The sequence below is a fragment of the Hemiscyllium ocellatum genome, chromosome 40 (assembly GCF_020745735.1).
Source record: "Hemiscyllium ocellatum isolate sHemOce1 chromosome 40, sHemOce1.pat.X.cur, whole genome shotgun sequence".
NCBI classification, from domain to species: Eukaryota; Metazoa; Chordata; class Chondrichthyes; order Orectolobiformes; family Hemiscylliidae; genus Hemiscyllium; species Hemiscyllium ocellatum.
In genome coordinates this window covers 27,827,845-27,839,139 of record NC_083440.1, presented here as the reverse complement: position 1 = coordinate 27,839,139, position 11,295 = coordinate 27,827,845, and the positions used below count along the sequence as shown (strand labels likewise).

At 52.2% G+C, this 11,295-nt stretch overlaps 1 protein-coding gene across 1 annotated transcript in view; it reads right to left on the bottom strand.

Moving 5' to 3' along the window:
* The window catches only part of LOC132834553 (protein turtle homolog A-like), an 80,758-nt gene that overhangs the window by 18,631 nt on the left and 50,832 nt on the right, over positions 1 to 11,295 (bottom strand). The window contains exons 17-19 of the mRNA XM_060853495.1: positions 9,180 to 9,225; positions 4,185 to 4,919; positions 32 to 168 (exon numbers count right to left, since the gene is read on the bottom strand). Coding sequence (XP_060709478.1) covers positions 32 to 168; positions 4,185 to 4,919; positions 9,180 to 9,225 — 918 coding nt within the window. The remainder of the gene's footprint in view (positions 1 to 31; positions 169 to 4,184; positions 4,920 to 9,179; positions 9,226 to 11,295) is intronic.

Here is an 11,295-nt window from a genome sequence, read left to right as displayed (position 1 = left end):
GGGGGGCCCCCTCCCTCGCGAGGGTACTGACCTGTCAGGGTGAGGTCATGGAGCACGATGCTGGAGTGTGGGCGCCTTGCCCTCTGATACACCCTCAGGGCGTCGAGGATCTCCGAGCTCATCGCCAGGCCCGCGTCCAAATCAGACCTCCCCTCAGCCGGGACGCCCCTGCAAGAGTCCGGGGGTGGGGGGAGGGGGAGAACACGGGGTCAGGACACCCCCCTTGCACAATCCCTCGGCAATTGCAGCCCCTCCCCCATCCCCACCAACCGCACCCCTTAATCCTTGAGGGACTGAGTAGATCCCATTCGTCAGGACCCGAATGCAAGAATGCCCAAACTTGGAAGGCCAATTATGTTGTGTTGTCGTCGTTGTGACCCGCGAGCGGTCTGCTGACCCGTGATTGGTTAATCAGCTGCAAGCCAGAGTCCGATTGGTCAGGCCGTTACCCGTGGGGGGGGGCGCAGCAGGGATTTGGCCAACGCCGTAGCCAAGGAACATCGGCGCTACCATCCTCTCCCCCGCCCTCCCCCCCCCCCCCCCCCCCCCCCCCCCCCAGTGGCGCCGCACCTCATCCACGTGTAAAACAATCGCGTGCCGAGGACGTACCCTGCTGGTCCGAGCGCATTCGGGATTGCTTACAAAGTCCTGTCCCCCACCCCTCCCCGTCTCTCCCCACCACCGGCAAGAAACGCATCAAATCCTGAAGGGGGTTTGTCAGAGCTCGCAAGCGCAGGAAAGCAATCATTTACCACCACACGGGGCGAGCAGCAGAACATGGCTCTTCGGCCCGTCGATTCTGCGCCGTCGTTCAACAACCCGACAACCCTCCCCTCTTTTATTTTCCCCCCTTCCTGACCAAAACAATCCCTCTCGGCCTTGACTGACCCCGGCCCCAGAATCCCTCCCCTCGGAGAGAGAGAAGGAATCCCTCCCTGTCTCTAAGACGATTCCCCTCTGGGTCCTAGACTCCCTCCCCCACACACACCAGGGGAGGGAAACAACCCCTCCCCATCTCCCCTCTGTCCAGTCGCCCCTCTTGTACGTTGCAGTAAGGACTCCTCCCATTCTTCCAAGCTCAGGGGCCCTCCCTACTCAAGCTCCTCTCCATCAGGCAGTCCCTCCATCCTCCGGGGATCGGCCGAGTGAACCTTCCCACGGAATGCCCTCACTCTGTCTTCCCCTAGATACGGGAAACTGTTCACCGTGTTCCAGCCGCACTCTGATCACGCCCTGTCTCGTTTTAGCAAAACCTCCCCATTTTTACGCTCCACTCCCTTTGAAGTCAAGACCAGCGTTCCATTTGCCATCCCCCTGCCCCCCGCTGAACTTGAGTGCTCGCTCTTTGCGATTTGTGTAGGTGAGGGCTCTCCAATCCTTCTGGGCTGTAGCTTTCTGCAGTCCTGCACCGTTTAAATAATATTCACCTCCTCTATTCTTCCTGCCAAAGTGCAGAGCCTCCCATTTCCCACATTATGTCACATCTGCCGCGTTTTTTCCTCACTCTCTGACCCCCTGCACGCTCTCGGAGTCACCCTCACTGCGCGTTTTCCCATCTATTTTCCTGCCATCCGTAAAGATTTGCCGTAGAGTTCCAACAAAGCGCTTAGAGGCTACTTGGCCTGTTGAGCCTGCACCCACCCTCCCAAGAGCATCCCACCTCCCTGCTCCCTCCACCTGCACCGTGCCTAACCCACCCTCATCTGCACGTCCCTGGGGCAACTTAGCACGGCCAACCCACCCTAACCTGCTCATAGAGTCACAGAGACGTACAGCACGGAAACAGACCCTTCGGTCCAACCCGTCCATGCCGAACAGATATCACAACCCAATCTAGTCCCACCTGCCAGCACCCGGCCCATATCCCCCCAAACCCTTCCTGTTCATATTCCCATCCAGATGCCTCTTAAATGCTGTAATTGTACCAGCCTCCACCACTTCCTCTGGCAGCTCATTCCATACACGTACCACCCTCTGGGGGAAAAAGTTGCCCCTTAGGTCTCTTTTATATCTTTCCCCTCTCACCCTAAACCTATGCCCCTCTAGTTCTGGACTCCCCCCACCCCAGGGGAAAAGACTTTGTCTATTTATCCTATCCATGCCCCTCATGATTTTATAAACCTCTATAAGGTCACCCCTCAGCCTCCGACGCTCCAGGGAAAACAGCCCCAGCCTGTTCAGCCTCTCCCTGTAGCTCAAACCCTCCAACATGCTTGTAAATCTTTTCTGAACCCTCTCACGACAACATCTTTCCTGTAGGATCTTTGGACTGTGGGAGGAAACCGGAGCACCCGGAGGAAAGCCACGCAGACACGGTGCGGGGAGGGGAAGGGGGTGGGGAATGTGCAAAGTCCACACAGACAGTCGCCCGAGGGCGGGATTGAACCCGGGTCCCTGGCACCGTGAGGCAGTGGTGCTAACCACTGAGCCACCGTGCCGCCCTAATAAATTCACTTTCCTCATCTGAATCATATTGGAAATGATTGTGGTCCCTGTGGCGCTCTGTTAGTTTCTGGTTGCCATCTTGAAAATGGCTCCCACAATGTCAACTTCCTGTCTTTTCTGTTTGTTTGTATTCATTCACAGGATGAGGGCTAGGCCCAGGCTAGGCCCTGCGTTTATTGCCCACCCCTAATTACCCAGAGGGCAGTTTAAGAGTCATCCACATTGCTGTGGATGCTGAGTCACGCGTAGGCCCAGACCAGGTTAGGATGGCAGTTTCCCTCCCTAAAGGACATTAGTGAACCAGATGTGGTTTTCCCGACAATCATCAATGGTTTCCTTAGACTCTTAAATTTCAGATATTTATCGGATTCAACTTCCAGAGTCTGCCGTGGCGGGATTTGAACTCAGGACCCCAGGACGTGATCTGGGGGAACAGACCAGCGATAACACCACCTCCCCTCCTACTACTTAATCAATCCTCTATTAATGCCCCAACACCAAGGGCTGTTATAGAGTCATAGAGATGTACAGCATGGAAACAGACCCTTCGGTCCAACCCCTCCATGCTCACCCAGATATCCCAACCCAATCTAGTCCCACCTGCCAGCACCCGGCCCATATCCCCCCAAACCCTTCCTCTTCATATACCCATCCAGATGACTCTTAAGTGTTGCAATTGTACCAGCCTCCACCACTTCCTCTGGCAGCTTATCTTATTAAGTTGCTTAAGAAAATCCAAATATATGACATCGATTGATTCCCCTTCATCGATCCTCAAAGGATTTCAGTGAATTTGTCAGTTTGAGCTCAAACAAAAAATTGGAGGTGTAGTGGACAGCGAAGAGGGTTCCCTCAGATTACAACAGGATCTGGACCAGATGGGCCAATGGGATGAGAAGTGGCAGATGGAGTTTAATTCAGATAAATGCGAGGTGCTGCATTTTGGGAAAGCAAATCTTAGCAGGACTTATACACTTAATGGTAAGGTCCTAGGGAGTGTTGCTGAACAAAGAGACCTTGGAGTGCAGGTTCATAGCTCCTTGAAAGTGGAGTCGCAGGTAGATAGGATAGTGAAGACAATGTTTGGTATGCTTTCCTTTATTGGTCAGAGTATTGAGTACAGGAGTTGGGAGGTCATGTTGCGGCTGTACAGGACATTGGTTAGGCCACTGTTGGAATATTGGGTGCAATTCTGGTCTCCTTCCTATCGGAAAGATGTTGTGAAACTTGAAAGGGTTCAGAAAAGATTTACAAGGATGTTGCCAGGGTTGGAGGGTCTGAGCTACAGGGAGGGCTGAACAGGCTGGGGCTGTTTTCCCTGGAGCGTCGGAGGCTGAGGGGTGACCTTATAGAGGTTTATAAAATCATGAGGGGCATGGATAGGGTAAATAGACAAAGTCTTTTCCCTGGGGTGGGGAAGTCCAGAACTAGAGGGGCATAGGTTTAGGGTGAGAGGGGAAAGATATAAAAGAGACCTAAGGGGCAACGTTTTCCCCCAGAGGGTGGTACGTGTATGGAATGAGCTGCCAGAGGAAGTGGTGGAGGCTGGTACAATTACAGCATTTAAGAGGCATCTGGATGGGTATATGAATAGGAAGGGTTTGGAGGGATATGGGCCGGGTGCGGACAGGTGGGACTAGATTAGGTTGGGATATCTGGTCGGCATGGACGGGTTGGGCCGAAGGGTCTGTTTCCGTGCTGTACGTCTCTGTGACTCCATGACTCTTAATTGCTCGTACCTCTTGTTGCGGCTACTGTCTTCTCTGAGCAGCCAGGATGCCTCTCCGCTGTGGTAGCCGCTGCTGTTGGGGGCAAGGGAACTGCCCGTGGTTTCTGAAGGTACTGCCAAGGGGCAGAGGCTCATCGAGGGTTCGCGGAGTAGTGTCCGGCTCCCCGAAGCCTGGATGCAGACTCGCTGGGGGTGCCCGGGCCTGGAGGAGGGGCCCAGGAGGGGGGAGCTGCGGCCCGGGCCTCGGTCGCCGACGGCGACGGGGCCTAGCTCGAACAGGCTGCCGCGGCCGGTCCCGGGGGCCGGGGCATCGGGAGGAGGGGGAGCCTGCTGGGGCCCGGCCGGGCGGCTCCCGGGGCCGATGGGACTGATGCCGGGGCTGGGGGGAGGCTGCGACTCGTCAGCGGGGCTGCTGGTGCCCATGGCGAAGTAGCAGGCCCGAGGACGGGCCCTGGCCTGGCCACGGGCCTTGGGTCGCAGCGGGGGCCTGGCATGTACCTGCTGGGCTTGGGGGCAGGGCCCTGGGCAGGGGGGAGTGGGGTTCAGACTGATCTCAGGCTCCGGGCCCACCACAAAGCGTCCGTCCGCACCCCGCTGGATAGACTCCAGGCCGCCCAGGTGGGTCTCGTACTGTGCAGCCTTCCCTCGCCCGGTCTTCCCAGGGGGCACAGTGACACGTTCAAACGTCTCATAAACGGGGCTCTCCAACTTGAGTTTCAACAGGCTGTCCGGGCTATCGGAGCGTCTGTGGTGGGGGAGAACGGCGAGAGAAACAACACTGAGACACGCATTCAGACACACAGCCCTCAACACTGTCCCCATCAAACACTCCCAGGACAGGGACAGCACGGGGTTAGATACAGAGTAAAGCTCCCTCTACACTGTCCCCATCAAACACTCCCAGGACAGGGACAGCACGGGGTTAGATACAGAGTAAAGCTCCCTCTACATTGTCCCCCATCAAACACTCCCAGGACAGGGACAGCACAGGGTTAGATACAGAGTAAAGCTTCCTCTACACTGTTCCCCCATCAAACACTCCCAGGAGAGGGACAGCACAGGGTTAGATACAGAGTAAAGCTCCCTCTACACTGTTCCCCCATCAAACACTCCCAGGAGAGGGACAGCACGGGGTTAGATACAGAGTAAAGCTCCCTCTACACTGTCCCCCATCAAACACTCCCAGGACAGGGACAGCACGGGGTTAGATACAGAGTAAAGCTCCCTCTACACTGTCCCACATCAAACACTCCCAGGCCAGTGACAGCACGGGGTTAGATACAGAGTAAAGCTCCCTCTACACTGTCCCCCATCAAACACTCCCAGGACAGGGACAGCACGGGGTTAGATACAGAGTAAAGCTCCCTCTACACTGTCCCACATCAAACACTTACAGGACTTCGGAGAACTAGGAAGAAGGCTGAAAAGCAGGAATTCCAGGGTGGTTATCTCCGGTTTGCTTCCAGTTCCTCGGGCTGGTGAGGCCAGAAACAGGGAGATAATGGACTTGAACGTGCGGCTGGGGAACTGGTGCAGGAAGCAAGGATTTAAATTTTTGGATCACTGGAGTGTGTTTTGTGGTAAGCATAAATTATATAAGAGAGACAGTTTGCACCTTAATAGGTTAGGGACCAGCATTCTGGCAGGCAGATTTGCTACTGCAACACAGCTACGTTTAAACTAAGTAACGGGGACGGAGGGATGGGGACAAACTGGATGTTTAAGAAGGAAATTGGAGGGAACGTTCGAACAAGGGAAGTCAAGTAAGACAACGGTATCAATGAGGCAGAAAACTCAGAAAGGGATCATGCTGTAAGGCTGAGTGAAATAGGAGTTGATGGGAAGGGTGAGGGCAAATTAAAAATACTATACATGAATGCACGAAGCATTAGAAATAAGATGGATGAGCTTGAGGCTCTTTTGGAAATTGGCAGCTACGATATTGTGGGGATAACTGAGACATGGCTTCAAGTGGACAGGGCCTGGGAAATGAATATTCAAGGCTACACGTACTATCGTAAGGACAGACTGACGGGCAGAGGGGGTGGGGTGGCCCTGTTGGTAAGGGATGATATTCAGTCCCTTGCGCGGGGGAACCCAGAATCATGGGATGTAGGGTCAGTGTGGATAGAGCTGCGAAATACTAAGGGTAAAAAGACCCTCTTGGGAGTTATCTACAGGCCCCCAAACAGTAGTCTGGATGTCGGACATAAGATGAATCAGGAGCTGAAATTGGCCTGTCGCAAAGATGTTACTACAGTTGTTATGGGGGATTTCAACATGCAGGTAGACTGGGAGAATCAGGATGGTATGGACCTCAAGAAAGAGACTTTGTGGAGTGCCTCAGAGATGGATTCTTAGAGCAGCTGGTGCTGGAGCCGACCAGGGAGAAGGCAATTCTGGATCTGGTGTTGTGCGATGAACCAGAATTGGTCAGGGACCTCGAAGTGAAGGAGCCATTGGGAAGTAGTGACCATAATACAATAAGCTTCAATCTGTAATTTGAGAGGGAGAGGGTACAGTCGGAAGCAACAGTACTTCTGTTGAATAAGTGGAACTATGGAGCTATGAGGGAGGAGCTGGCCAAAGTTCCATGGTGCAATACCTGAGCAGGGATGACAGTGGTGGAACAATGGCAGATATTTCTGGGTACAATGCAGAAGATGCAGGATCAGTTCATTCCAAAAAGGAAGAAAGATCCTAGGAGGAGGCATGGGTGGCCGTGGCTGACGAGGGAAGTTAAGAAACATATAAAGTTAAAAGAGAAAAAGTATAATATAGCAAAGATAAGTGGGAAAGCGGAGGACTGGGAAGCTTTTAAAGAACAACAGAGGATTACTGAGAAGGAAATACGCAGAGAAAAAATGAGGTACGAAGGGAAACTGGCCAAAAATATAAAGGAGGATGGTAAAAGCTTTTTTAGGTGTGCGAAAGGCAAAAAAATGGTTAAGACTAAAATTGGGCCCTTGAAGACAGAAACAGGGGAATATATTATGGGGAACAAAGAAATGCCAGAAGAATTAAATGGTTACTTCAGATCTGTGTTCACTGGGGAAGACACAAGCAATCTCCCTGAGGTAACAGTGGCTGAAGGACCTGAACTGAAGGGAATTTATATTTGCCAGGAATTGGTGTTGGAGAGACTGTTAGGTCTGAAGGTTGATAAGTCCCCGGGGCCTGATGGTCTACATCCCAGGGTATTGAAGGAGGTGGCTCGGGAAATCGTGGATGTGATGGTGATTATTTTCCAGATTTCGATAGATTCGGGATCAGTTCCTGCGGATTGGAGGGTGGCTAATGTTGTACCACTTTTTAAGAAAGGTGGTAGAGAGAAAGCAGGAAATTATAGACCAGTTAGTCTGACCTCAGTGGTGGGAAAGATGCTGGAGTCTATTATAAAGGATGAAATTACGACACATCTGGATAGTAGTAACAGGATAGGACAGAGTCAGCATGGATTTATGAAGGGGAAATCATGCTTGACTAATCTTCTGGGATTTTTTGAGGATGTAACTCTGAAGATGGACAAGGGAGATCCAATAGATGTAGTGTACCTGGGCTTTCAGAAAGCTTTTGATAAAGTCCCACATAGGAGGTTAGTGAGTAAACTTAGGGTGCATGGTATTGGGGGTAAAGTACTAACTTGGATTGAAAGTTGGTTGGCTGATAGGAAACAAAGAGTAGTGATAAATGGCTCCATTTTGGAATGGCAGGCAGTGACCAGTGGGGTACCGCAGGGATCAGTACTGGGACCGCAGCTTTTCACAATATATATTAATGATATAGAAGATGGTATTAGTAATAACATTAGCAAATTTGCTGATGATACTAAGCTGATACTAAGTGGCAGAGTGAATTGTGAGGAGGATGTTAGGAGATTACAGGGTGACCTGGACAGGTTAGGTGAGTGGTCAGATGCATGGCAGATGCAGTTTAATGTGGATAAATGTATGGTTATCCACTTTGGTGGCAAGAACAGGAAGGCAGATTACTACCTCAATGGAATTAATTTAGGTAAAGGGGCAGTACAGAGAGAGCTGGGTGTTCTTGTACACCAGCCAATGAAGGTAAGCATGCAGGTACAGCAGGTAGTGAAGAAGGCTAATAGCATGCTGGCCTTCATAACAAGAGGGATTGAATATAGAAGCAAAGAGGTGCTTCTGCAGCTGTACAGGGCCCTGGTGAGACCACACCTGGAGTACTGTGTGCAGTTCTGGTCTCCAAATTTGAGGAAAGACATTCTGGCTATTGAGGGAGTGCAGCGTAGGTTCACGAGGTCAATTCCTGGAATGGCTGGATTACCTTACCCTGAAAGACTGGAGCGACTGGGCTTGTATACCCTTGAGTTTAGAAGACTGAAGGGGATCTGATTGAGACATATAAGATTATTAAAGGATTGGACACTCTGGAGGCAGGAAACATGTTTCCGCTGATGGGTGAGTCCGAACTAGAGGACACAGCTTAAAAATACGGGGTAGACCATTTAGGACAGAGATGAGGAGAAACTTCTTCACCCAGAGAGTGGTGGCTGTGTGGAATGCTCTGCCCCAGAGGGCAGTGGAGGCCCAGTCTCTGGATTCATTTAAGAAAGAGTTGGATAGAGCTCTCAAGGATAGTGGGATCAAGGGTTATGGAGATAAGGCAGGAACAGGATACTGAGTAAGGATGATCAGCCATGATCATATTGAATGGTGGTTCAGGCTCGAAGGGCAGAATGGCCTACTCCTGTACCTATTGTCTATTGTCTATTGACAGGGACAGAACAGGGTTAGATACAGAGTAAAGCTTCCTCTACACTGTACCCATCAAACACTCCCAGGGACAGGGACGGCACAGGGTTAGATACAGAGTTAAGCTCCCTCTACACTGTCCCCCATCAAACACTCCCAGGACAGGGACAGCACGGGGTTAGATACAGAGTAAAGCTTCCTCTACACTGTCCCCATCAAACCCTCCCAGGACAGGGACAGCACGGGGTTAGATGGGGATTTGCCAATGAACTTACTCGATATTTGGAGTCTTCTGATAGTGACTGAAAACAATGGGCACATCTGTAAAAAAATACAAAGTAGTTTTAATGTGAATTGCTGTGTTCCAGCTTGCGATCATACATCAAAATAAATACTGAGAAAGTAAGAACCTGAGAGAGACACCAGTCAGTGTACAGATATCTCCCTGAGAGAGAGGGGACTGAGAGACACCAGTCAGTGTACAGATATCTCCCTGAGAGAGAGAGAGGGACTGAGAGACACCAGTCAGTGTACAGATATCTCCCTGAGAGAGAGAGAGGGACTGAGAGACACCAGTCAGTGTACAGATATCTCCCTGAGAGGGAGAGGGGACTGAGAGACCCCAGTCAGTGTACAGATGTCTCCCTGAGAGAGAGGGGACTGAGAGACACCAGTCAGTGTACAGATATCTCCCTGAGAGAGAGGCAGGGACTGAGGGACACCAGTCAGTGTACAGATATCTCCCTGAGAGAGAGGGGACTGAGAGATGCCAGTCAGTGTACAGATATCTCCCTGAGAGAGAGGGGACTGAGAGACACCAGTCAGTGTACAGATATCTCCCTGAGAGGGAGGGGACTGAGAGACACCAGTCAGTGTACAGATGTCTCCCTGAGAGAGAGGGGACTGAGAGACACCAGTCAGTGTACAGATATCTCCCTGAGAGAGAGGCAGGGACTGAGGGACACCAGTCAGTGTACAGATATCTCCCTGAGAGAGAGGGGACTGAGAGATGCCAGTCAGTGTACAGATATCTCCCTGAGAGTGAGAGGGACTGAGAGACACCAGTCAGTGTACAGATATCTCCCTGAATGAATCTGACTGAGGTATGTAGGAATACAGAAGGAGGCCATTCGGCCCTTTGGCTTGTTCCACCATTCTAGCTCACAGCTGTTCATCTCCTCATTGCTGTTCCCTTCCCCCCCAAACCCCAAATATATCTCTGCACCCGTCCAGCATTTCGAATCCCCAGAAACCAAGTGCTCCCCACCCCTGAGCGATAACTGACCACCCGGAATTCTCTGGGGGTTGGAGGAGGAGGGGTGAGAACTCCAGAGCGTTCCGATTGAAGAAGTTCCTCCCCATCTCCGTTAGAAACGGCCTGCCCACCTCATCCTCGCGACGTGGGCGGGGTAAAGGTCCCTACTCCAGCTCTTCCACACTTCCCCTGGGAGGATGTGTTTGGAGGGAGTGGCTACAGGCCCAATCTCCCTCACTCTCTCCCGACAGGATGATCCCAGGGGTTAATCCGGTGACCCCCCACCTCTCTCCGCTGCACTCCTTCTATTCGCTCCCATGTTTGGTGAGGAGACCAGAACTGTCCTCGGTAAGTATTTGAGACATAACTGATAGTCAGAGGGTTAGATCGGGTGGACAGGGAGAGTCATTTTCCTCAGATGGTGATGGCTAGCACGAGGGGACACAGCTTTAGATTGCGGGGGTGATAGATACAGGACAGATGTCAGAGGTAGTGTCTTTACTCAGAGAGTAGGAGGGGGGTGGAACGCACTGCCTGCAACGGGAGTAGACTCGCCAACTTTCAGGGCATTTAAATGGGCATTGGATAGGCAGATGGACGAGAGTGGAATGGTGTAGGTTAGATGGGCTTCAGGTTGGTTCCACAGGTCAGCACAACATCGAGGGGCTGAAGGGCCTGTACTGCGCCGGAATGTTCTAAATCCTAGTTGTAGCGAGTGTAACAGGACACCTTCGCAACTGGGCCCCTTGTGACAGAGAGACTGAGGTCCCCTTCCAATCACTGACCCGCCCCAGCACGCTCACTCTCGGTTACCCAGGGACATGGACGCTCCCACTGCACCAACTTCTGAACGCGCACTTCCGGACCTCTCTCTCTCTCTCTCTCTCTCTCCGTCTCAGAAACAATCTGAAGCTCTGCCCTTTCCTTCCCAAAGCGAGTAGCCTTCGCACTCACCCTCCAGGTGCGTCGACCGTCGTTCGCCACAGAATTCTGACGGCCAACAGGGTTGCCCCAGAGCACTGTGGGATACCGAGCAACAGGCCCGAGGATCGGCACAAGGTGGGGGGGACATTAACTTCCGACGAGTGAGCGGTCTTGGGAAGACAAGGCAGCGCACAGTTCGTGGGGAGCGTTGT